We start from the raw sequence: 25,792 nt of genomic DNA, 5'->3' as shown, positions 1-25,792 counted from the left end.
AGAATATATTAGTGTTCTTAGTAAATGTATTATTTATTATAATTTTTGTGTCTTTGGATTTGTCTTCCTTGGGCGTAAGATAATAAAATATCTATTTTTGTACTTCACTTTGATCTATTTGTCACTGTGATGTGTAATTATATCCGACATGTCAATAGCACGGGGCTTGATAGCTCAGTTGGTATAGCATTGGACCAGAGATCGAAAGATCGCGGGTTCAAATCCCAGACGATTCATATTCATTTTTTTTTATTTTTGGTATTGTTAATTTTTGGTAATTATTGTTAATTTTTGGTATTGTAACTGTTAAGTATATTTATTTAGTTGAAATTATACAGGGTGTCCCGAAAAGATTGGTCATAAATTATACCAGATATTCTGGAGTCAAAAATAGTTCTATTGAACCTAACTTACCTTAGTAGAAATGTGCTCATAAAAAAAGTTACAGCCCTTTGAAGTTACAAAATGAAAATCGATTTTTTTCAATATATTGAAAACTATCAGAGATTTTTTATTGAAAATGGATATGTAATATTCTCATGGGAGGAGCATCTTAAAACAAAATTATAGTGAGATTTGTCCACTCCATAAAAATTTTATGGGGGTTTTGTTCCCTTAAACCCACCCAAACTTTTGTGTACGTTTCAATTAATTCATTATTGTGGTACCATTAGTTAAACACAACGTTTTTAAAACTTTTTTGCCTCTTAGTATTTTCTCTATAAGCGAGTTTTTATCGAGATGCGGCTTCTTTTTTAATACATTTACATACAAATTTTATGGGGGTTTTGTTCCTTTAAACCCCCCAAATGTTTGTGTACGTTCCAATTAAACTAATATTGTGCTACCATTAGTTAAAAACAGTGTTTTTAAAACTTTTTTGCCTCTTAGTCTTTTTTGAAAGTCACTTTTTATCGAGATGTGGCTTCTTTTTCAAAATATACCCAAAAATGTACATTATAAATAAATTTTCAGATTATAACAGGTCTCTATAATCGTACTTAACCATATACAAATATGTGGTGGATTCGACAAATATTCAAAATATCTCGATAATCACTTGCTTATCGAAAAAGTACTAAGAGGCAAAAAAGTTTTAAAAACACTGTGTCTAACTAATGGTGCCACCATAATAATTTAATTAGAATGTACACAAAAGTTTGGGGGGATTTAAGGGAACAAAACCCCCATAAAATTTTTATGGGGTGCACAAATTTCACTTTAATTTTTTTTTAAGATGTTGCTGCCATAAGAATGCTACATGTCCATTATCAATAAAAAATCTCTAAGAATTTTTGATATATGAAAAAAAATCGATTTTCATTTTGTAACTTCAAAGGGCTGTAACTTTTTTTGTGTGCACTATTGTATATAGGTAAGTGAAGTTCAATTAACCTATTTTTGACCCCAGAATGTGTGGTATAATTTATGACCAATCTTTTCGGGACACCCTGTATAAGAGAAGTATAACTTCTTACGTGCGTACAAAGTACATACACATTCTTTTTTAGATTCTATAATACTTCCTATGCATATAATATACTCTTCATTCGTAACGATAAAGTCATTAGTTTTCGAGATATTTGAAATTAAAAATGAAAAGGCAGCATACGTATTTTGATTAATGTATTATGCTCCTTCGTTTTTAGCTTCAAATATCTCGAAAACTAATGGCTTTATCGTTACTAATGAAGAGTATGTTATTTACATAGAAAGTATTGGAGAATCAAAAAATTGCACTAAAATAGCAATTCCGCCAGTGGCGCAGAATTTGGGAAAGGTCCACCATTCACGTTCCCCCGTCGTATGCCTCTGGTGGTAGCCAAAAATGTTTGTTTAATATTGTACAATACCAGCACCACTTACCAAATTTCGCGTTGTTGTCCCATGCCTGTCAGGAAATATTAAAAAATAAATAAAATAAAAGTTTAACTTTGACACCCTGTATTTCGGTTATTATCAACTTTTGTACTAAGGTAAGTTAGCTTAAATCGACCTATTTTAACCTCAGAAATCTAAGGTTAAGATATGCCCATTCTTTACCAACACCCTGTATAGCTCTGAGCATTTTCTTTTCCTATCTTTCCAATGTATCTGTTTGATTTTTTCATTGTCCATACTTTGCTACCATATGTCACTGTGGGCCTTATTACCGTTTTATATATCGTGAGCTTTGTTTTTCTCGATACATATTTGAATTTCATCAGTGGTCATAGGTTTCCCATCTTTTTATTTCCTTTTGTTAATTTTATTCTTTCAGGAAGAGGATACAGGAGGCAGTCAAAGAGGAGAACGAGGCAAATCTGACATTCAGTTCCCATTCTTCTAGACCTTTCTCATCTATAATTCTTCTTTTCTTCAGTTGTTATTTTTCTCCTTTTTAACTGTGTTGTTCGTTATTTGTGCTTTTCTTGTATATTTATTTACTTACTTCTTTTCTGCTTTAGTCTTGTAGGTGTTTATTCCTCTCCTCAGCATTTTCATTTCACACTATCCCAATTTTCTTTTTTCCCTGAAGAGGTTCCTTGTTTCTTATAAAAATTTGCGTTTAGCTTTGATCAGATCTTCACAAAGCTTTTCTGTCAGTTTTCTTGACTCTAGCTTTGAATTTGTTAATGATATTTATCATTTCACGTATTTAACATTCTGATTTATTTTGTTAGTCTTTCACTTGTGGACCTTTCTATCAAATCTGCTTTTTTTGGAAATTCTTCCATTATCCCTGTTTCCATTACCATAAATTTGTCTTTTTCTTTATTTTGTGCAACTCTTCATCATTACTTATTTGTTTGCACAGATTTAGTTTAAACCAACTTATGACAATAATAATAATTAGCATGTCAAGCCTAGTAGGCTCTTGGCTTGATTGATCATTTATCCTCCCTCCGTTCTTGTCCATTGCTTTCATCATTGAATTTCTGTGACGTTTAGTCCTTGAGATCATCTTCTACATCCATTTTCCACCTTGTTCTGGGTTGACTTCCTCTCTGATGTCCTCCAATTATACTTGACATTAGCATTTTTGGTAGTCTACCCCCTGGCATCCTCTGTAAATACCCTAGCCATCTTAGTTGTTGGGTATTTATTACTCCCAGTATGCTGGGTTGCCCATATAATTCTCTCAGATCTTCATTTGCCCTTGTGATCCAAATGCTGTTTTCCATTTTTCCTCCAAATATTTTTCTTAGTACTTTTCTTTTCCATATCAGCACCATTTCTTGTTACTCTTTATTTAATATCCATGTCTCTGGTGCATAATTACTATAGTATAATTACTATAGGCCTAATATTTGTTCTGTATATTCTTAATTTGGCACCTCATTTATTTCTTAGTAACATATTTAATGCATAAACATACTTGTTCACTTTCATTAGTCTAATTTGGATTTCTTCTTCTATATTTGGTTTTCATGTAATAATATTGTTCCTAGATATTCGAACCTCTCAACTTCTTGAAATTTGTATATATTATTATTTGTTTGTACTATTAAATACTTTCCTCTTACATATTCTTGGTGTGTACATTCCATGTATGTATTTTGTTTTTATGTCATTTTATATTCAGGTAGTCCTTTTTTATTGCCTTTCCTTCTAATTGTTTAGTTATATGTAACATTTCACCTAGTGGTAGACATCTCATCTGTTATACCAACTTGTTCAACCTTAATACTATTTAGTACTCATATTTTACAGATTTCGATGTAGATATCTCGTTTAAAAAGCAACTTCCTGTTGAAAAATAAGTACCATTTTCTTTTTTGTACACTAGTTAACATAAGCAGCATGCAATAAACTGATATGTTGCCGAAGGATACAACTTACCAGTTCATGAATTCTTTTCAGAACTTTTACAAATCCATCCAAGACAAGTGCAAATCGGTATCTTGATATTTGTATTATGCAGTTCTTATTTTGTTCTTCATTAATACTAGAATGGGTTGTTTGAGGACCAATTCGACAGGGTAACTAAAATGAAAAAATAAGATAATCATCGAAACATTGTATGTATGAAGGATGATCTAAGTGTACAAAAATAAGAGACTAGATGTAATATATCGATGCCTCAGAAACCAATCGGTGTAAGTCAATAAGTGTTTAAAATGAGATACTAAGATGTTTCTGACAATAGTTGCAGAAATATAAGTAGTTATCAAAAACAAATAAACTGTCTTTATTTATCATAATATGGGTAACATATTCATAAATACAAACACGGAAATAATAATATTATTATATATTATAATAAGTGTTATATCTCATAAGTCATTTTTAGGGAGAATGTGACTTACATCGTTTGACTTCTGAGGCATCCATATATCACTGTTGGGCGTGAAAAAGTCAATTTTTGGTGAAAACAGGATTAACTCAAATATAGGTTAACCCTTTGAATGCTGATAACACCTAAAGATGTCATACTATTACTACTGTCAGGTACACATGACAGCTTCAGGTGTCATAATATGCAGATATGTATACCATCCATTACTATTTGTTTCACCTTGACTGAAACAACTAGTCTTTCTACTGAGTAGGTAGATAAAGTGTTTTTATAACATCAGTTTAGATTCACATTAAGTGTGTTCGCAGGTGCCTGTCGGCGCCAAATTAGCAGCAAAACGCATGTGCACTTTAAAATGATATAAATAATATCGTTAATAGATAAATATACAAGGTATATTTACTTAGTATAATTTAATAATTAGTTATTAATATTGATTAAAAGTTAATATACCTTGTTTATTTATCTGTTAACAGTATTATTTATATTAAGTGAGGTTAGAAATTGTCTGCGACAATTTATGGGTGATTATGGGTGAAGCAATTCCAGGGCCATGTTAACCAAAACACTACAATGTAAATGCCGCTAAAAAATCGAGTTGGCACCCAGGTCACATTAGGCATATTTCGTCAGCAATGAAAGGGTTAAAAAGTAGCTGAATTTGTATGTTAGGTTGATTGTTCCAAAAGAGGCACTTACAAAATAGTACAAAAAGGGATACTTAAGTTAACATGGGGATATGTTTCATCATAAATTGACTTAGGTACCCCTCTTTTCGTGCCCAACAGCGATATATTATGTTTTACTGTATGAATAACAAGGACTATAATAATTTTGAATTATTTTTAAGTATGTATAGCCAAAAGGAATATGTTTGTATATATACACTGTTTGTCTTTCTTAGTACTAGAAGGGCAGTTGATTGCTTTTTAGTTGTATGGGTGTTAATTCGACCCGATAAATGAATGGACAATTAAAATCGTCTATTTAAAAATTTGTATAATATATGAATGATAGACTAGCATGTAAATATTGATTAAAAGGTGGGCAATAGAAAAGCAAGCAAATATTATAAACAGAGCATTATAATAAACACTAACCTGTTCCTCAAACCTAACAATCAAAGTATTAGCCCATTCTCCAGGCTTTTGTGTTGCCATTTTCGAGAAAATGGTCTAGCTCACATCATTATGGGGTCTTCTTGAGGTTTGACATTTTAGATAGAAAGATAGGTATAGGTAGCAAGCTAGCAGGTAGCAGATCTGATTGGGCCATTTGACACTAGTGACATAATCGGTGTTGCCACGTTGTTTCAATAAAAATCGTGGGTGTTTTAGAATTTTATATGGGTTCTGGGTTCACATGAGGTTTGTTCCAACTTCCAACACAACGAAAAACTGAAGAAAATCTTTTGTGTAAAAGATATATTTATTTAAAATCCCAATAAAGGGCTACATTAAAAAACAGAACGTTTTCGCTCTAAAGAGAGCATCGTCAGTGTTCTAAGCAAGCTCTACATGCTAAGCCTAAGCCACCAAAAATACGTGGGTTAAAATCCTTAAAACGCCGACCAAAAGTCTTACATTGGCGTGTTATATATTAAACCCTGGCGATGGGTGAAATTTTCTGGTCGACGTTTTAAGGGTTTTAACCCATGTATTTTTGGTGGCTTAGCATGTAGAGCTTGCTTAGAACACTGATGATGCTCTCTTTAGAGCGAAAACGTTCTGTTTTTTAATGTAGCCCTTTATTGGGGTTTTAAATAAATATACCTTTACACAGAAAATTTTCTTCAATTTTTGCAATTAATGGTATACAGCCAGTTACAGGAAATTTTTCCTTATGGATTACAACGAAAAACCAGTAGCGACGCGTGACTCTTTCTGGCTAAATGTATGTATGGCTTTAATAATATCATTTTGTATATCACTTGAAACTCTCGAGAAAACAGTTGATGTTTCTAGATGTTGTAATTGCCTTGATTGTCAGAGTCGTCGCCCTCAAAATGACTACGAAACGCTAATTCTTGTTTGGCCAAAAAACATACGGTATCTATTATAAGTGTGCTAAAGATATACCTATCTATTTTTTTAACAAACTCATTATGTTTAGCAATATTGGCTTTAAAAGCTTGGTTAAGAGAACTTTAGATTCTTGTTTTGCCAAACTGAATCAAATTGGCTATACATCTTACATGTAGGTAACGGAGAAATTTCATGTCTCCTTTTTAAAACTCCAAAACTATTTAAATCGTGAACTCCGCCGCTGGTCCACCTATTTTTCCTGTAGAAACAAGAAGACATGGCAAACAATACAGTCTATTTTTCTTGCAACCACATAACCAACTAAATTTAAAATATCGAACTACTTTTTTTGATTCCTTTTTTAAATTGTTTAAAATAGGTCTTCCATTTTCAATAATCTCATTTCTTTCTTCAAAATTATACAAGAAGAATTACTTTTCAAGTAGTTGATCGATTACGCAGCGACACTCATCCATGGTTAATTGCACGCACACTGTAATAGGTACTGTAAGCAAATCAAAAACTGGTACAGTTCACCAAATATAGCTGAAAGTGTGAAAATAACCACGCCCATGATGCGCATTCGTCTTACGGCGGAACTCTCACTCGCACTGACGGTCCAGACCGTTTGTATGTGCGTTCTCACTTCATTCTTAGCACAGACAATGGGAATTTCACACTTTCAGCTATATTTGGTGAACTAACAGGCCTACTGATATACACAGAGCACCCACGCCGTCGCTCCTTCAAAAGTTTCAGCTATTAGCCGGTCCCGACCGACAGCGAGGATCACCACATGCAACCACAATCGAAAGTGGTAACAACGTATAATAAAGTGCAACTGAGTCACATAAACTCGTTAATATTTTCGTGTGTCTACGAGTAGTTGGCTATTTACTGAATTAAGTATGTACTATTAACACATATAATATATTTCTATTGGTAAAAATATAATGGAATTTTTCACTTCTTTTGCCCTTTAATTCGTCCAATTCTGAACATAGGCTTCCCCCAGTTTCCTCCATTCGCTTCTGTTTAGTGCTTTCTGTTTCCAGTGCGTTCCTCCTATCTTTTTAATGTCGTCTCCCCATCTCATCTGGGGTCGTCCTCTTGCTCTCTTTCCTGTCCATGGTCTCCATTGTTGTATCGTGCTATTCCACCTATTGTCCGTTTGTCTAGCGTTATGACCTGCGAAGCTCCATTTTAGCCTGGTTATATGTTGACCTGCGTCTTTGACTTTTGTTCTATTTCTGACCCAGTTGTTTTGCTTTTTGTCTGTCAATTTTACTCCTAACATTGCTCTCTCCATGGCTCTTTGTGTCTTTATTATTTTATCCATGTTTGCCTTGGTCAAGGTCCATGTTTGGCATGCGTATGTGAGAATTGGGAGTATGCACTGGTCAAACACTCTTGTTTTTAAGTATTGTTGTATTTTTTTATTCTTTAGGACCCATTTTAATTTTCCAAATCCTGCCCAGGCTAATCTGACCCTTCTTTTTACCTCCGCTGTTTGGTTTTCCTTATTTATTTTTATAATCTGTCCCAAATATATATAATCATTAACCGCTTCTATTGTGGTGTCGTTTAGTATTACGTTTCTATTGTCTTGTGTGTTTGTCATTGTTTTTGTTTTGGCAAAATTCATTTTTAGACCTATTTGTTCGGATTCATTTGCTAGTTCGGTTAGCATGGTTTGTAGTTCTTCAAAACTTGATGCTATGACTACTACATCGTCTGCATATCTTAGGTGGTTTAGTTTCTTTCCATTTATGTTTATTCCCATGTTTGTCCATTCCATTGTTTTGAAAACATCTTCCAGTGCTAATGTAAATAGTTTAGGAGAAATAACATCTCCCTGTCGCACTCCTCTGTTAATTGGTATGGGTTTTGTGGTTTCTTCCAATTGTACTGTCATTGTTGCTTTCTTATATATATTATGTATTAGCATTCTGTATCTGGAATCTATTCGACAGTTGTTTATAGCTTTTTCTATTGCCCACATTTCCACGCTGTCAAATGCTTTTTCGTAGTCAACGAACGCTAAGTGCAGATCTATATGGTATTCGTTAGCTTTTTCTATTAGTGTCCTAATTGTTAGAAGATGGTCAGTGGTGCTATATCCCTTTCGGAATCCTGCCTGCTCTACGGGTTGATACGAGTCCAGTTTTTGTGTTAGTCTGTTGTTGATAATCCTCATGAATAGTTTATACGTTTGCGACAGCAGTGAGATGGGTCTGTAATTTTTTATGTCCTTTCTGTCGCTTTTCTTAAATAGCACGATTGTAAGACTTTCGTTCCATTCGTCGGGTATTTCTCCTTTATGTAGACACTGATTAAACAGATTTCTTAATGTTTGTAAGATTTCTTCTTTCCCTTCTTTCAACATTTCAGCAAGGATTCCATCTGGTCCTGGTGCTTTGTTGTTCTTTAATTGTGATAGTGCTGCTTCTATTTAATAATTTTCTATTTTTGGTAGTGTTTCTGAGTTTACATTCGTGATTGTTTTCTTGATATATTCCTGAGTGTTGAAGTTTGCGTCTTTCTTTGAGGTGTACAGTTCTTTATAAAACCTTTCTACTTCTTCTGATATCTTATCTTTTCTCCTCTCTTCCCGTCCTGTTTCATCCTTTATTGAAATGAGTAGTGGTTTCCCTAAATTTGGTCGTAAGCATTTTAGGCCCTTATTTCTCTCAATTACTTTCTCGATTTCATTTTCAGTGTGTTTTCTTAGATCCTCTCTGGTTTTTCTTCTAATAAGTTTGTTTAGTTCTACGTATTCTACTGTGTTTCTTTTGTTTTCGCTTATTAGTTTTCGTCTACTTTCCATTAATTTAACTGTCCCGCTACTTAATCTATTTTCTTTTGTTGTTAGTTTTTTGGCAGTTTTCATTCCCGCTTCCAAGAGTTTTTCTTTCATTTCCTCATTGATCTTATTAATTTCTGACTCTTCCTTTGCTACTTGTTGATTATACCGGGGAGGTAAGGGATCGGACTTAACAACAATACATCAATCGATCCAAAAGTCAACCTCACCTGCCCGAGTGGTAGTCTAAAATTACCTGGTGCCTCCTGCTACATAACAGACGAGGCTCTGGCGACCGAGTATGAGCGGGATAACCATACAACAGTTACAGGGAGTCAAGGAAATGTGATCCCTACAACTCACCAACCCGTCTGGCCAGCGTGGTGTTTTATGGCTATTTTCCCCAAACTAGCAATGTCGAACTTACAACAAAGCGGAAATGGACCCCAGGTGGGTAGGAGAAATCCGGAGTCCCACATCGGGAAACCGATCAGCCTCGTGGATTCTGGGGGAGGCAAAAGCTCGACAAGAACGAATCAGAGAAAACGGAAAAAGAAGGAATGCAACAGAATACATATAGCCACATATAATATCAGATCCATGGCTCAAGATGAAAAGTTGTACGAACTCGAAGAGGAATTAACTAAAATCAAATGGGACATTGTAGGATTGTCAGAGGTCAAAAGAAGAGGAGAAATGTGTATAGACCTAGAATCAGGAAATCGCCTCTATTACAAAGGAAAGGAGGACGAAACATATGGAGGAATAGGATTTCTGATCAAAGAGAAAATTAAACAAAACGTAATCGAGTATAAGAGCATATCAGATAGAGTAGGATATATCATACTAGAAATTAACAGGAAGACAAGAATGAAACTAATACAAGTATATGCTCCAACAACAACACATGATGAGGAAGAAATTGATAACTTTTATGATGACATCACCACAGCAATGGAAAACAAAAATATAAAAACAACAATCGTTATGGGAGATTTTAACGCAAAAATCGGAAAGAAAATGGAAGACTCAGAAAACAAAATAGGAATCTACGGACTTGGATCAAGGAATATTAGGGGCGAAAGACTACTAGAATATTTGGAACAACAAAACCTTCATGCAATAAATACATACTTTAATAAGAAGCCAAACCGAAAATGGACATGGGTCTCCCCAAATGGGGTGACAAAAAATGAAATAGACTACTTCCTCTGCCAAAATAAACAAATCTTCGAAGACGTAACTGCACTTAATAAATTCTCAACTGGCAGCGACCACCGCATACTACGAGCCAAAATAGAAATAAGCAAACTAGCGACGCAGAAATCTAGAAGAAAACCAACGGCTATTGACCATAGCAGAATAAGACAAAACGCAGAAGAATATAGACAGACTTTAAGGGAAAACTATAATCAACAAGGAATTTTTCACAGTAGTCATAAAATATTTATTTGCAAGATTTTTAACTGTTACCAATGGTAACAGTGGTTAAATGGACGCTTCGCCAGTGCGAAAAACCATCATGAAACGATCACGAAACTGCACAGTAAACAAAATAACCCATGGAACGTATAATTTTGCTATCTGCGCGCAGTTTCGTGATCGTTTCATGACGGTTTCCGCTGTGTTGGAACAAGCCTATTATTTAATATAGAATTAGGTACACTTTCAGATACACAAAAATATTATCTAAATTATTTAATTACATATTACATATTAGAATATAATTACGAAACTTTTAATACATATTTTATAGTAATAGGTATGTCAAATAATTATTAATATTATTAAGTAATATAAATAAAAAAAATATGAAAAAAATATTTTTAAGAAACGCTTTTCTTTAGTTACGAGTGATTAAAATTAAACATATAAAAAAATCAACTAAAAAGCAAAAAATAAAAAAAATTGATGAACTCTAACACGTTTATTAAAGGAAAGCGTGGCGCGTCTTCATCGAATAAACGGTTTTCGCACTACGCTTTTCTTTAACGAATGTGTTAGATTTTTTCAATTTTTTTTTATTTTTTTTGGTTTTTAGTTGATTTTTTTATAATATGTTTAATTTTAGTCACTCGTAACTAAAGAAAAGTGTTTCTTAAAAATATTTTTTTCATATTTTTTTATTTTTTACTTTTTAGTCTTACACTTTTCAAACATTAAAATATATCGTCATGTTTATTAAAATATATATGTATAAAACATATGATGTACAAACATGAAAAGTAGTCGGAATCGCAAAAAATTTGAAACTTTATTTATGAAGCATATCGTAAAAAATTAACGTAAAAACTGAAATTATGTATAGTTCATATAATTAGCTACAATCTAAAAGTTTCAAGTTTCTTCATTGTAAAAAACAAGAGAATTTAAGCATTTTCCATTAAAATCGTTTTTTTTTTTATTTAAACAATAAATAAACATAAAAAATTGTTTGATTGACTATTCGTGTATTGTTCCCGCGAATGCATATAATATGTCTGCAATTTTTCATTCATTTGCATTGAAGAAAAGTCAGTCAAATTAACGTCTAAAGATTTGATGCAAACTATTGAAGTAAAGAAAAGCGTTTAAAAAGTAGCCCTTTGATTTTGTACAAAGAGAGTTGCAAAGAATTATTAAATTGCAATGCAGAATTTGAAGTTATTGTATTTATATTGTACGATATATAATATTTATTAAATAAATATCTAAAGAATGTAAAATAGGACAAAAATTAAATGATGTCTTCCGATAAATCAACACATGTGGCAGCACAGGAGAAAAGCGATTACCAACTTTGAAATTGTAGTTCTATGGTGGTATAAACATGTTTAAATAATAAAAACATTTTAAATATTGTTAAATTTAAGTAATTTTATGCAATATATTATTTATTTAAGATTACATATTATTTATTTTTAACGGGAATGAATTAAATGATTGAGTGAAATGTAGACAACAATGTGAATGATGGTGAAATGTAGACAACCAACATTACAGTTTGCTCTATTCTAGGGAGGGAGGTTTAAATTTTATATATTGAATTGTATCTGAATTAAGAATTAGATTAAGAATATCTACAGACAGATACATTAAACATAATTTTTATCTTATTTGTGTGGATAAAACACTTTTAAGACGCTATACATGCTATTTCATGAACAGTATCTCTTTTAGACACGTTTCAGAGAGAAATTATCAAGTTATGGATGAACCTTTAGCTACACTGTTTAATTGTCAATATTATCCTTAAATCCTATTATCCTTCTTAAGGTGCTTTAAAGTAATAGTACGAGTCTGGGTTGACATAATATCTAATTAATACAACAGTAATTTGGAATTACTACCCGTTTATTTAAGCGTAGGTACATATTACGTAAATATAACTAATTACATGTAAACAATAATAGCGAGGATGAATGTCCTAATCTGAAAGATAGTTCGCACATATGTGTAAATAATTCTTCGGCGCGCGCACTACGCGGTTAATATCGTGATTTGATAATTCGAGAGCTAGATACATCACACTCCTCCCTCCTAGATGAATTTACTCATCATAGTCCTCCAAATACTTTGGAGGTTTTCTTATTCGAGCAGGTGGCTTCTTGACTTCAGAGACCTGCTCTCCAAGTTCTAGTTCTGGATCTACCAAATCGTTAGGATGCAGAAAAAGCTGTTGCGGAGTTACGCGTATTCCTGTTTCCATCGAGGTTGACGGTGTAACTTCGTCTGTGGTTTCCTGGTCACATACACGAGTTCTTATTTGGTTAGAATGACGACGTAAAATTTTACCATCAGGTGTTTGAACCTTGTAGCTTAATGGTCCGGTGGTTTCAATTATTTTGGAAGGAAGCCACTTTTGACCAGGAGTAAATGACCTTGCAAATACAGTCTCGTTTTCGTGAAAAACTCTGGGCCCTGCTTCATTAGGATATTTGGTCTCTTGCTTGGATAGCATCTCGTTCCTAAAATCAGGCTGTAGACGATCAAAAAGTGATCCTAACTTCCGCCCCATTAATATTTCTGATGGGCATCTCCCTGTTGCACAATGGGGTGTAATGTGCTGAGTAAGGAGATATCTGTGCAATGCTACTTGTATGTTGGTTTGTTCATTGCTATCTGTCATTTTCTTAAGTGCATTTTTTACATTTTGTACCATGCGTTCCGCTTGCCTAATACTACTTGGATGGTACGGTGCAACCAATGCTTGTCTAATAAGGTTTTTCTTTAAAAAATCTTGGAACTCAGCCGACGTAAAACTAGTTCCGTTATCCGATACGACAATCTGGGATGCCATGAGTGGCAAATAAACCGCGTAAAATGTCTATGGTCACAGCACTAGAGGTATTTGGAACGATTTTTACCTCCAACCACTTGAATAAGAGTCTATGATTATCAGAAACATTTTCCCTTTAAATGGACCGGCAAAATCGAGGTGTATCCTTGTCCATGGGGCTCTGGCCCACTCCCAAGGATGGATTGGAGCCATTTTTGGCATATTTATAGACTCCTGGCACTCGCTGCATGTATTTACTAGGTGTTCAATTTGCTTGTCCAGATTTGGCCACCAAACATATGAGCGTGCCAGTGACTTCATTTTTACGATTCCAGGGTGTGCTGAGTGTAGCAAATTCAGTATTGTTTTCCTCCCTCCAAGTGGAACTATTACCCGTGTACCCCATAACAGGCAGTCTTGATAACAGCTAATTTCGTGTTTACGTTGTAGAAAAGGAGTAAATTCGTCTGAAAATTTAATTTTCTCCTCAGGCCAGCCTTTCCATGCCCACTGCAAAACTTTAGATAACACTGGGTCTTTCTTAGTTTCATTAGCGATGTCTTTGGCACATATTAGTTTTTCTGGGATGTTCTCGAGCATCAAAACGTCATATGAGTTTGGCGGTTCTGTCGCATTTACCTTTTGTGGCAACCTGCTAAGAGCATCTGCATTCTGAATTTTTGCACACGGTATGCAGCATAATTCGTAATCATACGCAGATAACATAAGAGCCCATATAAGCATTCTGGGTGACAGTATCTCTGGAATACCTTTTTTTGGATTAAAAATACCAGCAATGGTTTATGGTCCGTTTTTATGCTTATTCTCCTGCCATATACATATTCATGGAATTTTTTAACGCCCGATATTATGGCCAGTGCTTCTTTGTCGATTTGGGCGAAGTTTCGTTCCGCAGACGATAGAGTACGACTATGGTACGCTACTGGATATTCGCGTCCCTCATCATCGCGCTGGCTAAGCACACAACTTACCCCGTAAGAGCTAGCATCACACGTCAAAAATAAATCCTTCCATTCACTGTAATGTCCCAACACCGGTTCTTTTGCCAAAATGTCTTTTAATAATTCAAAAGCTTTTTGTTCCTTGAAACGCCACTGCCAAGGAACGTTCTTTCAGAGCAGTGCATGTAACGGATTTGCAATAGTTGCCTTGTCTTTTAGGAAAGCATGATAAAAATTTAAAAGTCCAAGACAAGCTTGTAATTCGGTTTTATTAGTCGGAGCAGGAGCATTGGTGATGGCCGCGATTTTGTCTTTAGTGGGACGTAAACCGTATTCACTAATTTGAAACCCGAGAAACTCTATTGCCTTTGTTCGAAAAACATACTTTTCCTTACGCAAATGCGATAATATTGAGCGCACTTTTGAGTCTAAATCTATTTCTGAGGTACCTACCTACTATTAAAATGTCATTATAATACGGTAGTACACCCGAAATACCCGTTAATCTAGTGTCTATAAATTTTTGAAAAATTTGTGGAGCCACGGATATACCGAACTGTAAACGATTGCATTTAAAAGCTCCCTTATACGTAATAATTGTTTGTGCCTCCGCAGCTTCGCGGTTGACACTTAACTGCAGATAAGCTTGCGCCATGTCTAGTTTTGCAAACACTTTACCGCCCGCGAGAGTGGATAAAATGTTCTGTACCGCTGGCACTGAATAAGGTTCTGGATTTAGCGCTAAATTCGCTAGATTTGTAATCGCCGCAGATCCGAACCTCTCCGTTTTCTTTGCAAACGCTCACAATAATTGGGGTGCACCATTTTGGGTGTGTAATCGGCTCTAAAACACCCTGCGCTATAAGCCTGTCCAATTCAGCTTCAATCTTGTCTTTTAGTGCAAAGGGAACCTTACGCGCTTTAAGCATAATTGGCCTTACATTTTTGTCTAACGAAAAACTTACTGGGGGACCCCGGTAAGATCCCAAATCCGTGTTAAATACATCTGAGTATTCTTCTGGATAATTAATAATGGAATAAATCTGACTTACCCCTGCTATGGTTAATCCTAACCTCTCAAACCAGTTTCTACCCAGAAGACTGGCGCGGTTTCCTTCCGTATATAAGGAAAACATTCGCTGATCGTTGACCCCTTTTCACCTCTACTAGACACTCACCCAGTATGGGTATCACTGAGTTTTGATAATCGCGTAGAATAACACTGGATTGATTTAATTTAGGTCGATTTTCACTAAACATTTTATGGTAGGTCGATTTGCTAATCACTGAGAAACTTGCGCCCGAATCAACCTCCATTTCCACCTTTTTGTCATTGAGTAGCACGTCTACTAAATATTTACCGGTAATGTTATCAGACGTCACGTTAAATAACGAAAAATTATAGTCGCTACTTTGATAACAAACACTTTTGAGTATTTCCCGAAACCGGCTCGGTAGTCTGATTAGTGTTGCCCAAAATCGGTCTTGGTCTTGTTCTTGCGTTTTAGCAAGACCAAGACCAAGACCGCCTTATTTTAGCAAGACCAAGACCAAGACTGACCGTGCAAGACTTGAGCAAGAACAAGACTAAGCCTGCGAGACTCTTGCGTCTTGCAGTTTGCTTGTCGTTTTATGGAATAATATAGGGTGTAACAAAAATACAGGTCATAAATTTAATCACATATTCTGGGACCAAAAATAAAAATAGTTCGATTGAACCTAACTTCTTCTTCTTCAAGTCCGTCTCCTATCGGAGGTTGGAAATCATCACAGCTATTCTTATTTTACTGGCGGCTGCCCTAAATAGGTCGATGGAACTGCAGCCGAACCATTCCCTCAGATTTCTTAACCAAGATATTCTGCGCCTACCGATACTTCTCTTACCCCTGATTTTACCCTGAATGATCAGTCTCAGCAGCGAGTATTTGTCACCTCTCATAACATGGCCAAAGTATTCAAGCTTTCTTCTTTTAACAGTAAGTACAACTTCACATCCTTTTCCGATCCGACGTAAAATTTCGGCATTCGTCACGTGGTCCACCCAAGATACAAGTAGCATTCTACGGTAACACCACATCTCAAAAGCTTCAATGTTTTTAATGCTGCCCATCTTGATGGTCCATGACTCAACTCCGTATAATAAAGTGGAGAAGATATAACACCGCAGCATACGCACTCTCAGATCAAGATTTATGTCACGACTACAGAGAAATATTTTCATCTTGTTAAATGCTGATCTAGCTATTTCTATTCTTGCTCTTATTTCTTTTGTTTGATCGCCTGTATGATCCAGGCAAGCTCCAAGGTATTTATAGGAGGATACCCTTTCTATAACCGTGTTATTGACAACCAAATCATTCCTGGCGTGTGGATCTTTTGTTATTACCATCCATTTAGTTTTTCTGAGGTTTAATGTAAGTCCGTAGCTGTTGCAGTAGTGGTTAGTGCGTTCCATCAGTCGTTGCAGATCTGTAAGATTGTCTGCTAATATCACTGTGTCGTCAGCGTATCTCAAATTATTGATTGTATTTCCGTTGATCACTACACCACAACTAACGTCCGACAGAGCTTCTTTAAATATGACTTCGCTATAAAAATTAAACAAAAGAGGAGACAGAATACACCCCTGTCTTACTCCTCTACATATTTTGATCTCCTCAGTCATTTCATCATCTACCTTGACTCGTGCTGTTTGATTCCAATACAAATTAGTTATTATTCTAATATCTTTTTCATCAATGTTCTTTTCGACTAGAAGTTGTCTCAGTCGGTCGTGTCGGACTCTATCGAAGGCCTTCTCAAAGTCTATAAAGCAGGCGTATACATCCTGATTGATATCCAAACACCGTTGAAATAGTACGCCCACACCAAAGAGCGCTTCCCTCGTACCAAGGCCGTTCCTGAAGTCCATTTGTGTTTCACTTATATCTTCTTCAAGTTTGCGGAAAATTCTATTATGAATGATTTTTAGAAAAACTTTAAGCATATGACTCATCAAGGCAATCGTTCTGTAATCCGAGCACTCTTTTACATTTGATTTTTTAGGTATTAAAATGAATGTGGACCTTAACCAGTCTTGTGGTATTATTCCAGTATCATATATGTTGTTAAATAACTCGAGTATCATGTTCATCACTTCTCCATCAATAAGTTTTAATACTTCAACCGGTATTTCATCAGGCCCTGGTGTCGTACCATCCTTGGTGTTTTTTAAAGCATATTCCAGTTCTTGTTTAAGTATCCTTAAACCCTTCATTTCTTCTCGTTTCACTGTTATTAATTCTCTTTCGTCGTCAAAAAGTTCTTTTACGTATTCTTTCCATCTTGTGAGTTTTTGTTTGAAATCTATTATAATCTTGCCTTCTGAATCATTCACCATTCCACTATGAGTCTTCTTCTTTGTACCAGTCATTTCTCTGATCTTCTTATGCATGCCGAAACTATCGTACTTTCTCTCACATTCCTCAATATCCTAACTTACCTTAGTACAAATGTGCACATAAAAAAAGTTACAGCCCTTTGAAGTTACAAAATGAAAATCGATTTTTTCCAATATATCGAAAACTATTGGAGATTTTTTATTGAAAATGAACATGTGGCATTCTTATGGCAGTAGTATCAGAGAACAATAACCACATGTGGTTATTGTTCTCTGGTAGTATCTTAAGAAAAAATTATAGTGAAATTTAGACACCCATAAAAATTTTATGGGGGTTTGGTTCCTTTAAACCCCCCCCCCCCCAAACTTTTGTGTACGTTTCAATTTGATTATAATTGTAGTACCATTAGTTAAACACAATGCTTTAAAAACTTCTTTGCCTCTTGGTACTTTTTCGAAAAGTCAGTATTTGTCGAGATGTTTTGCATATTATTTGTCAAATCCGCCACATATTTGTATATGGCCACATATATTATGTTATGTTCATCTGTGATATAGCGATTATGGAGACTTGATAATAATAGGAAAATTTATTTATGATTTACATTTTTAGGTATACTTTGAACCATATTAAACAATAAGTCACATCTCGATAAAATGTGCCTTATCGAAAAAATACAAAGCAAAAAAGTTTTAAAAACACTGTGTTTAACTAATGGTATCGCAGTAATAGTTTAATTGGAACGTACACAACTATTTGGGAGGTTTAAAGGAACAATACCCCCATAAAATCTCTACGTAAACATATTAGAAAAGAAGCCGCAACTCGATAAAAACTGCCTTGTCGAAAAAATACTAAGAACCAAAAAAGTTTTAAAAATATTGAATGTAACTAATAGTATCACAATAATAATTTAATTGGAACGTACACAAAAGTTTAAGTGGGTTTAAGGGAATTAAACCCCCATATCATTTTTATGGGGTGCACAAATTTCACTATAATTTTTCTTTAAGATATTCCTGCCATAAAAATGCCACATGTCCATTTTCAATAAAAAATCTCTAATAGTTTTCGATATATTGGAAAAAATCGATTTTAATTTTGTAACTTCAAAGGGCTGTAACTTTTTTTATGTGCATATTTGTACTAAGGTAAGTTAGGTTCATTCGAACTATTTTTGGTCCTAGAATAGGTGATTTAATTTATGACCTGTATTTTTGTTACACCTTGTATATTAGTTCGGGTATATGCTTAGAGACTATGAGATACAAAAAAACATGTAACAAAAATTTGGAAAATTGGATTTATCCGCATTATGAACAATACGATGAACACACATACCGAATTAAAAATATGAACACTTATTTATTGGATACGTACTCAGAGGTCATAATAAATTATTATACAATGTAAAAATAAAATATTTCATTCTTTCCTAATATCAGACGACGCCTTCGCTCCAAAATTAATTACAATTGAGCAATTGTCTAGATTTTGAGAATAGCAACCTTTCATAAAATAATCAACTTCTTGTGTTGTGTGACACGACACGACAGTATAATAATATCGTATTGAAACTTTTAAAGAAGTATGTCACCTATAAGGTGATAAAAATATAATACGAATACCATATGCACTGTTACGGACAACCACTCAATTGTTTTTCATTATCCATATCGTAAAGACTAAACGTCCTACTTATAAACTGTTTGCAGGGTGTGCAATTAGATATTAGATCAATCGGCCAAACAAAATTTTTTGCTGAAAAAGCACTAGATAAGATAATGCCTGGCTACCCTGTATAGTCCATTCGCGCACGGTTAAATGTTACAAATCCTTCAAATTTCAAAAAAAGAGATATTTATTATTATATAAAAAGAGATATTGGCCGATGTGTGATTTTGCCATTGTTTTTTTTTATTGTTAATGAAGAACTTATGAGAGGATGGGCGATCGGGCTGCATTAAAAACTAAAAAACAATGTTTTTTAAAATGAAATAAACAAATTACTTATCGACAACTGATAAATAAAGTTAAACTTCAGTTTAGCACTTCGAGATTTTGAAAATAATATTTTTTACTTGTGTTTTTGAGCCTTGAAAATCGTCATTTTTCGATTTTTTTCAGTTTTAAATTGTTTATAACTCGGAAACAAATAACTTTAGACAAAAACTACAAAATACTTTTTTTGTTCCATATGATTCAAAGAACCTAAAATAAGTCTGCCAGGGCTGAAACAATTGATTTTTATAATTTGTTTAATTTTTTTTTAAATAAATATAGAAATTACGGCATTTCGGTATAGGAAATAATACATGAAAATAATTAGTAGTTATTATGGTTCAAAATGCAAAAATATACAGGGTGTTCTATTCAAAATACGAAAGTTCATTATATTTTCAAAAAAAAAACGCAAGATCTGGCAACAATCTGTAATTACCACTATAATATCGGCTGCATTAGAAGACCTTTACCCACCAAATTCTATAAAAATCGTTCAAGTCGTTTCCGAGATGTTTGAGGCGTTCCATACATAAAACTCACTCTGTATAAATGTTATTTAATTAAACTGCGTGTATTACTTTGTATTAATTCTTGTTAAAAAAAAGTCAATCTTAAAATTTTCAACTAATAGCAAACAAAAATTATCAACTAATAATAGTGTCAAAGCTATTGCGTACTGTGCTGTAATTTAATTTGTATTTTTTTTATTTTTTATTTGAATAAATGGCAAATTGTAGAACTCTTTTATTCCATTTCATTTCATATACCTAATGTGAGAATCCATCAATCCCTTTCTAGACAGATAGTGTTCTTTAAAATACAGTCAAGTTTATGTCATTTGTTTGTTTTTTTTTTGTGTTTTCACCATGTTTTAGCACATGTCAGGTTATTAAATGCAAACGTTTATTAAGAACCAGACTGACTCCCGTGGGACATGGTAGATAGCCCAGTTAGTTAGAGTATAGGCAGGGATAGTTTAGATCGTGGGTTCAAACCAACCTAATGTGAGTTGGTTATTAATAAATCGCAATATGCTAGTGGATAACTGCGAGACTTGCAAGACTCTTGCTGCAAGACCAAGACCAAGACCAAGACTGGGAGTGCAATACCAAGACCAAGACCAAGACCAGGTGTACTGGTGCAAGACCAAGACCAAGACTGCCCAAGTCTCGTCTTGGTCTTGCATTTGGGCAACACTAAGTCTGATGCACTTTGCGTCTTCGATTTTGGCTTTCTTTTTACCAAAACAAGCTATTTCAATATGTAAAATTTTCCTGCAAAATGTACAGGTTGATTTAATGTGTTTACAATGTTCAGGAGAATGTTCCTTTTCGCACCGAAAACACTTTTTTCGTTCGCGATCAGCTGATTCTTGTTTTTATTGTCCTGGCTGATTTCTACGAAAACCTACTGCGTTCACCTCTGTGTTCAACTCACTTTCTCGTAGCACCTGCAAACTTTGAACAGCCACTTCGTGTGCCAGGCTCATGTCTTGTGCGTCTTTAAGTTTTAACTTTTCCGTGGCGAGCAACTTTTGCTGTAAGGTCTCATCAAAAATCCCACAGATTAATCTATCTCGTAGCATTGTGTCCAGGGCAGTTCCGAAACCACATGGTTCTGCCAATTTTCGCAATTCTTTTAGATACACAGAAATTGTTTCACCCGTTTGCTGATTTCGCCTATAAAATTAGAATCTGCAGACAATTTCAAATGTTTTCGGAGCAAAATGTTTTTTCAACTCCGCAGTGATCTGTTCGTAGCTCGAATCACTAACTTTTGCTGGTGCAACCAAAGACCTTATATTCATAAGTACTTGCCCCACACAGACTCAGAAATGTGGCTCTTTTCTTCTCTGGGTCCGTAATATTATTGGCCGTGAAGAAGAAATCCATTCGTTCGACGTAGGAGTCCCAATTTTTTTGGCTCACTAATACTGAAATTTTCTATGTGTCCGTAAGCTGCCATCTTTACTAACTTTGTCTTATTATTTATCTCCGGGATGAACAAAGAACAAAGCACTTAAATCCCATTTATCTTCGTCGCCAATTTAAAGTACGAGTCTGGGTTGACATAATATCTAATTAATACAACAGTAATTTGGAATTACTACCCGTTTATTTAAGCGTAGGTACATATTACGTAAATATAACTAATTACATGTAAACAATAATAGCGAGGATGAATGTCCTAATCTGAAAGATAGTTCGCTCATGTGTGTAAATAATTTTTCGGCGCGCGCACTACGCGGTTAATATCGTGATTTGATAATCCGATAGCTAGATACATCACAGGTGCCTTCTCCATTACTGAAGGTTGGGTATAACTACAGCCAATAGCTCTCTATCTTGAGCGGTTCTTAGTATCGAATGTGTGTCCATGCCTGGACCCACATTCAGCTAGGAGCATTTTCTTCATCCTGGACCTCTTCTTCCTTCCACTTTTCCTTCCATTATGAGTCGTAAAAAGTTATATCTTTCTCCTCTGTAAATAAGTCCTAGTAGATAACTCGTTTTTAATGTTTTTTACAATATTTAGGAGTTCTCTCTCAGTCCTCATTCTTCTCAGCACCTCGTTGTTGGTCACGTGCTCTGTCCAAGAGATCTTCAGCATCCTTCGAAAAACCCACATCTCAAAGGCTTCTATAAGCCTCATACTTGTAACTCCTAAAGTCCGTGTTTCCACTCCGTATAGCAATATGTAATAAATGACAAATTGGTAGTAAACGATAAGGTAGAGTCTATTAGGCATTTGTTGATTCTTTGAAAAGCGGACCTAGCATACTCAATATACGAGCACGTATTTCGACCTCGTGGTCAAGATCGTTTGTTATGAAGCAACCAAGATACTGGAAACTTTGTACGGGTTCTATCTGTTTGTTATTAGTGTTGCCCAAATGCAAGACCAAGACGAGACTTGGACAGTCTTGGTCTTGGTCTTGCACCAGTACACCTGGTCTTGGTCTTGGTCTTGGTATTGCACTCCCAGTCTTGGTCTTGGTCTTGGTCTTGCAGCAAGAGTCTTGCAAGTCTCGCAGTTACCCACTAGCATATTGCTATTTATTAATAAACAACTCACCATTACTACCATGTCCCACGGGAGTCAGTCTGGTTCTTAATAAACGTTTGCAATTAATAACCTGACATGTGCTAAAACATGGTGAAAACACAAAAAAAAACAAACAAATGACATAAACTTGACTGTATTTTAAAGAACATTATCTGTCTAGAAAGGGATTGATGGATTCTCACATTAGGTATATGAAATGAAATGGAATAAAAGAGTTCTACAATTTGCCATTTATTCAAATAAAAAATAAAAAAAATACAAATTAAATTACAGCACAGTACGCAATAGCTTTGACACTATTATTAGTTGATAATTTTTGTTTGCTATTAGTTGAAAATTTTAAGATTGACTTTTTTTTAACAAGAATTAATACAAAGTAATACACGCAGTTTAATTAAATAACATTTATACAGAGTGAGTTTTATGTATGGAACGCCTCAAATATCTCGGAAACGACTTGAACGATTTTTATAGAATTTGGTGGGTAAAGGTCTTCTAATGCAGCCGATATTATAGTGGTAATTACAGATTGTTGCCAGATCTTGCGTTTTTTTGAAAATATAATGAACTTTCGTATTTTGAATAGAACACCCTGTATATTTTTGCATTTTTAACCATAATAACTACTAATTATTTTCATGTAATATTTCCTATACCGAAATGCCGTAATTTCTGAGTTATTTCTATATTTATTAAAAAAAAAATGAAACAAATTATAAAAATCAATTGTTTCAGCCCTGGCAGACTTATTTTAGGTTCTTTGAATCATATGGAACAAAAAAGGTATTTTGTAGTTTTCGTCTAAAGTTATTTGATTCCGAGTTATAAACAATTTAAAACTGAAAAAAATCGAAAAATGACGATTTTCAAGGCTCAAAAACACAAGTAAAAAATATTATTTTCGAAATCTCGAAGTGCCTAAACTGAAGTTTAAACTTTATTTATCAGTTGTCGATAAGTAATTTGTTTATTTCATTTTAAAAAACATTGTTTTTTAGTTTTTAATGCAGCCCGATCGCCCATCCTCTCATAAGTTCTTCATTAACAATAAAAAAAAAACAATGGCAAAATCACACATCGGCCAATATCTCTTTTTATATAATAATAAATATCTCTTTTTTTGAAATTTGAAGGATTTGTAACATTTTACCGTGCGTGAATGGACTATACAGGGTAGCCAGGCATTATCTTATCTAGTGCTTTTTCAGCAAAAAATTTTGTTTGGCCGATTGATCTAATATCTAATTGCACACCCTGCAAACAGTTTATAAGTGGGACGTTTAGTCTTTACGATATGGATAATGAAAAACAATTGAGTGGTTGTCCGTAACAGTGCATATGGTATTCGTATTATATTTTTATCACCTTATAGGCGACATACTTCTTTAAAAGTATCAATGCGATATTATTATCCTGTCGTGTCGTGTCACACAACACAAGAAGATTATTTTATGAAAGGTTGCTATTCTCAAAATCTAGACAATTGCTCAATTGTAATTAATTTTGGAGCGAAGGCGTCGTCTGATATTAGGAAAGAATGAAATATTTTATTTTTACATTGTATAATAATTTATTATGACCTCTGAGTACGTATCCAATAAATAAGTGTTCATATTTTTAATTCGGTATGTGTGTTCATCGTATTGTTCATAATGCGGATAAATCCAATTTTCCAAATCTTTGTTACATATTTTTTTGTATCTCATAGTCTCTAAGCATATACCCGAACTAATATACAAGGTGTAACAAAAATACAGGTCATAAATTAAATCACCTATTCTAGGACCAAAAATAGTTCGAATGAACCTAACTTACCTTAGTACAAATATGCACATAAAAAAAGTTACAGCCCTTTGAAGTTACAAAATGAAAATCGATTTTTTCCAATATATCGAAAACTATTAGAGATTTTTATTGAAAATGGACATGTGGCATTTTTATGGCAGGAATATCTTAAAGAAAAATTATAGTGAAATTTGTGCACCCCATAAAAATGATATGGGGGTTTTATTCCCTTAAACCCACTTAAACTTTTGTGTACGTTCCAATTAAATTATTATTGTGATACTATTAGTTACATTCAATATTTTTAAAACTTTTTTGGTTCTTAGTATTTTTTCGACAAGGCAGTTTTTATCGAGTTGCGGCTTCTTTTCTAATATGTTTACGTAGAAATTTTATGGGGGTTTTGTTCCTTTAAACCTCCCAAATGGTTGTGTACGTTCCAATTAAACTATTACTGCGATACCATTAGTTAAACACAGTGTTTTAAAAACTTTTTTGCTTTGTATTTTTTCGATAAGGCACATTTTATCGAGATGTGACTTCTTGTTTAATATGGTTCAAAATATACCTAAAAATGTAAATCATAAATAAATTTTCCTATTATTATCAAGTCTCCATAATCGCTATATCACAGATGAACATAACATAATATATGTGGCCATATACAAATATGTGGTGGATTTGACAAATAATATGCAAAATATCTCGACAAATACTGACTTTTCGAAAAAGTACCAAGAGGCAAAGAAGTTTTTAAAGCATTGTGTTTAACTAATGGTACTACAATTATCAAATTGAAATGAACACAAAAGTTTGGGGGGGGGGGGGGTTTAAAGGAACCAAACCCCCATAAAATTTTTATGGGTGTCTAAATTTTACTATAATTTTTTCTTAAGATACTAATGCCGTAAGAATGCCACATGTTCATTTTCAATAAAAAATCTCCAATAGTTTTCGATATATTGGAAAAAATCGATTTTCATTTTGTAACTTCAAAGGGCTGTAACTTTTTTTATGTGCACATTTGTACTAAGGTAAGTTAGGTTCAATCGAACTATTTTTGGTCCCAGAATATGTGACTAAATTTATGACCTGTATTTTTGTTACACCCTATATTATTCCATAAAACGACACTCAAACTGCAAGACGCAAGAGTCTCGCAGGCTTAGTCTTGTTATTGCTCAAGTCTTGCACGGTCAGTCTTGGTCTTGGTCTTGCTAAAATAAGGCGG

At 34.2% G+C, this 25,792-nt stretch overlaps 1 protein-coding gene across 4 annotated transcripts in view; it reads right to left on the bottom strand.

Annotated features, from left to right (window-relative positions):
- Positions 1 to 5,501, bottom strand: part of LOC114335088 (neurofibromin) — a 130,749-nt gene extending 125,248 nt beyond the window's left edge. For all 4 annotated transcript variants that reach the window (XM_050663375.1, XM_050663376.1, XM_050663377.1 and 1 more), the window contains exons 1-2: positions 5,380 to 5,501; positions 3,823 to 3,966 (exon numbers count right to left, since the gene is read on the bottom strand). In XM_050663375.1, coding sequence (XP_050519332.1) covers positions 3,823 to 3,966; positions 5,380 to 5,439 — 204 coding nt within the window. In that variant the 5' untranslated portion in view covers positions 5,440 to 5,501. The remainder of the gene's footprint in view (positions 1 to 3,822; positions 3,967 to 5,379) is intronic.
- Between the last annotated feature and the right edge of the window lie 20,291 nt (positions 5,502 to 25,792).

The sequence above is a fragment of the Diabrotica virgifera genome, chromosome 10 (assembly GCF_917563875.1).
Source record: "Diabrotica virgifera virgifera chromosome 10, PGI_DIABVI_V3a".
Taxonomy (NCBI): domain Eukaryota; kingdom Metazoa; phylum Arthropoda; class Insecta; order Coleoptera; family Chrysomelidae; genus Diabrotica; species Diabrotica virgifera.
The sequence above is the reverse complement of the archived record's forward strand: the minus strand, read 5'-3'. Positions and strand labels throughout refer to the sequence as shown.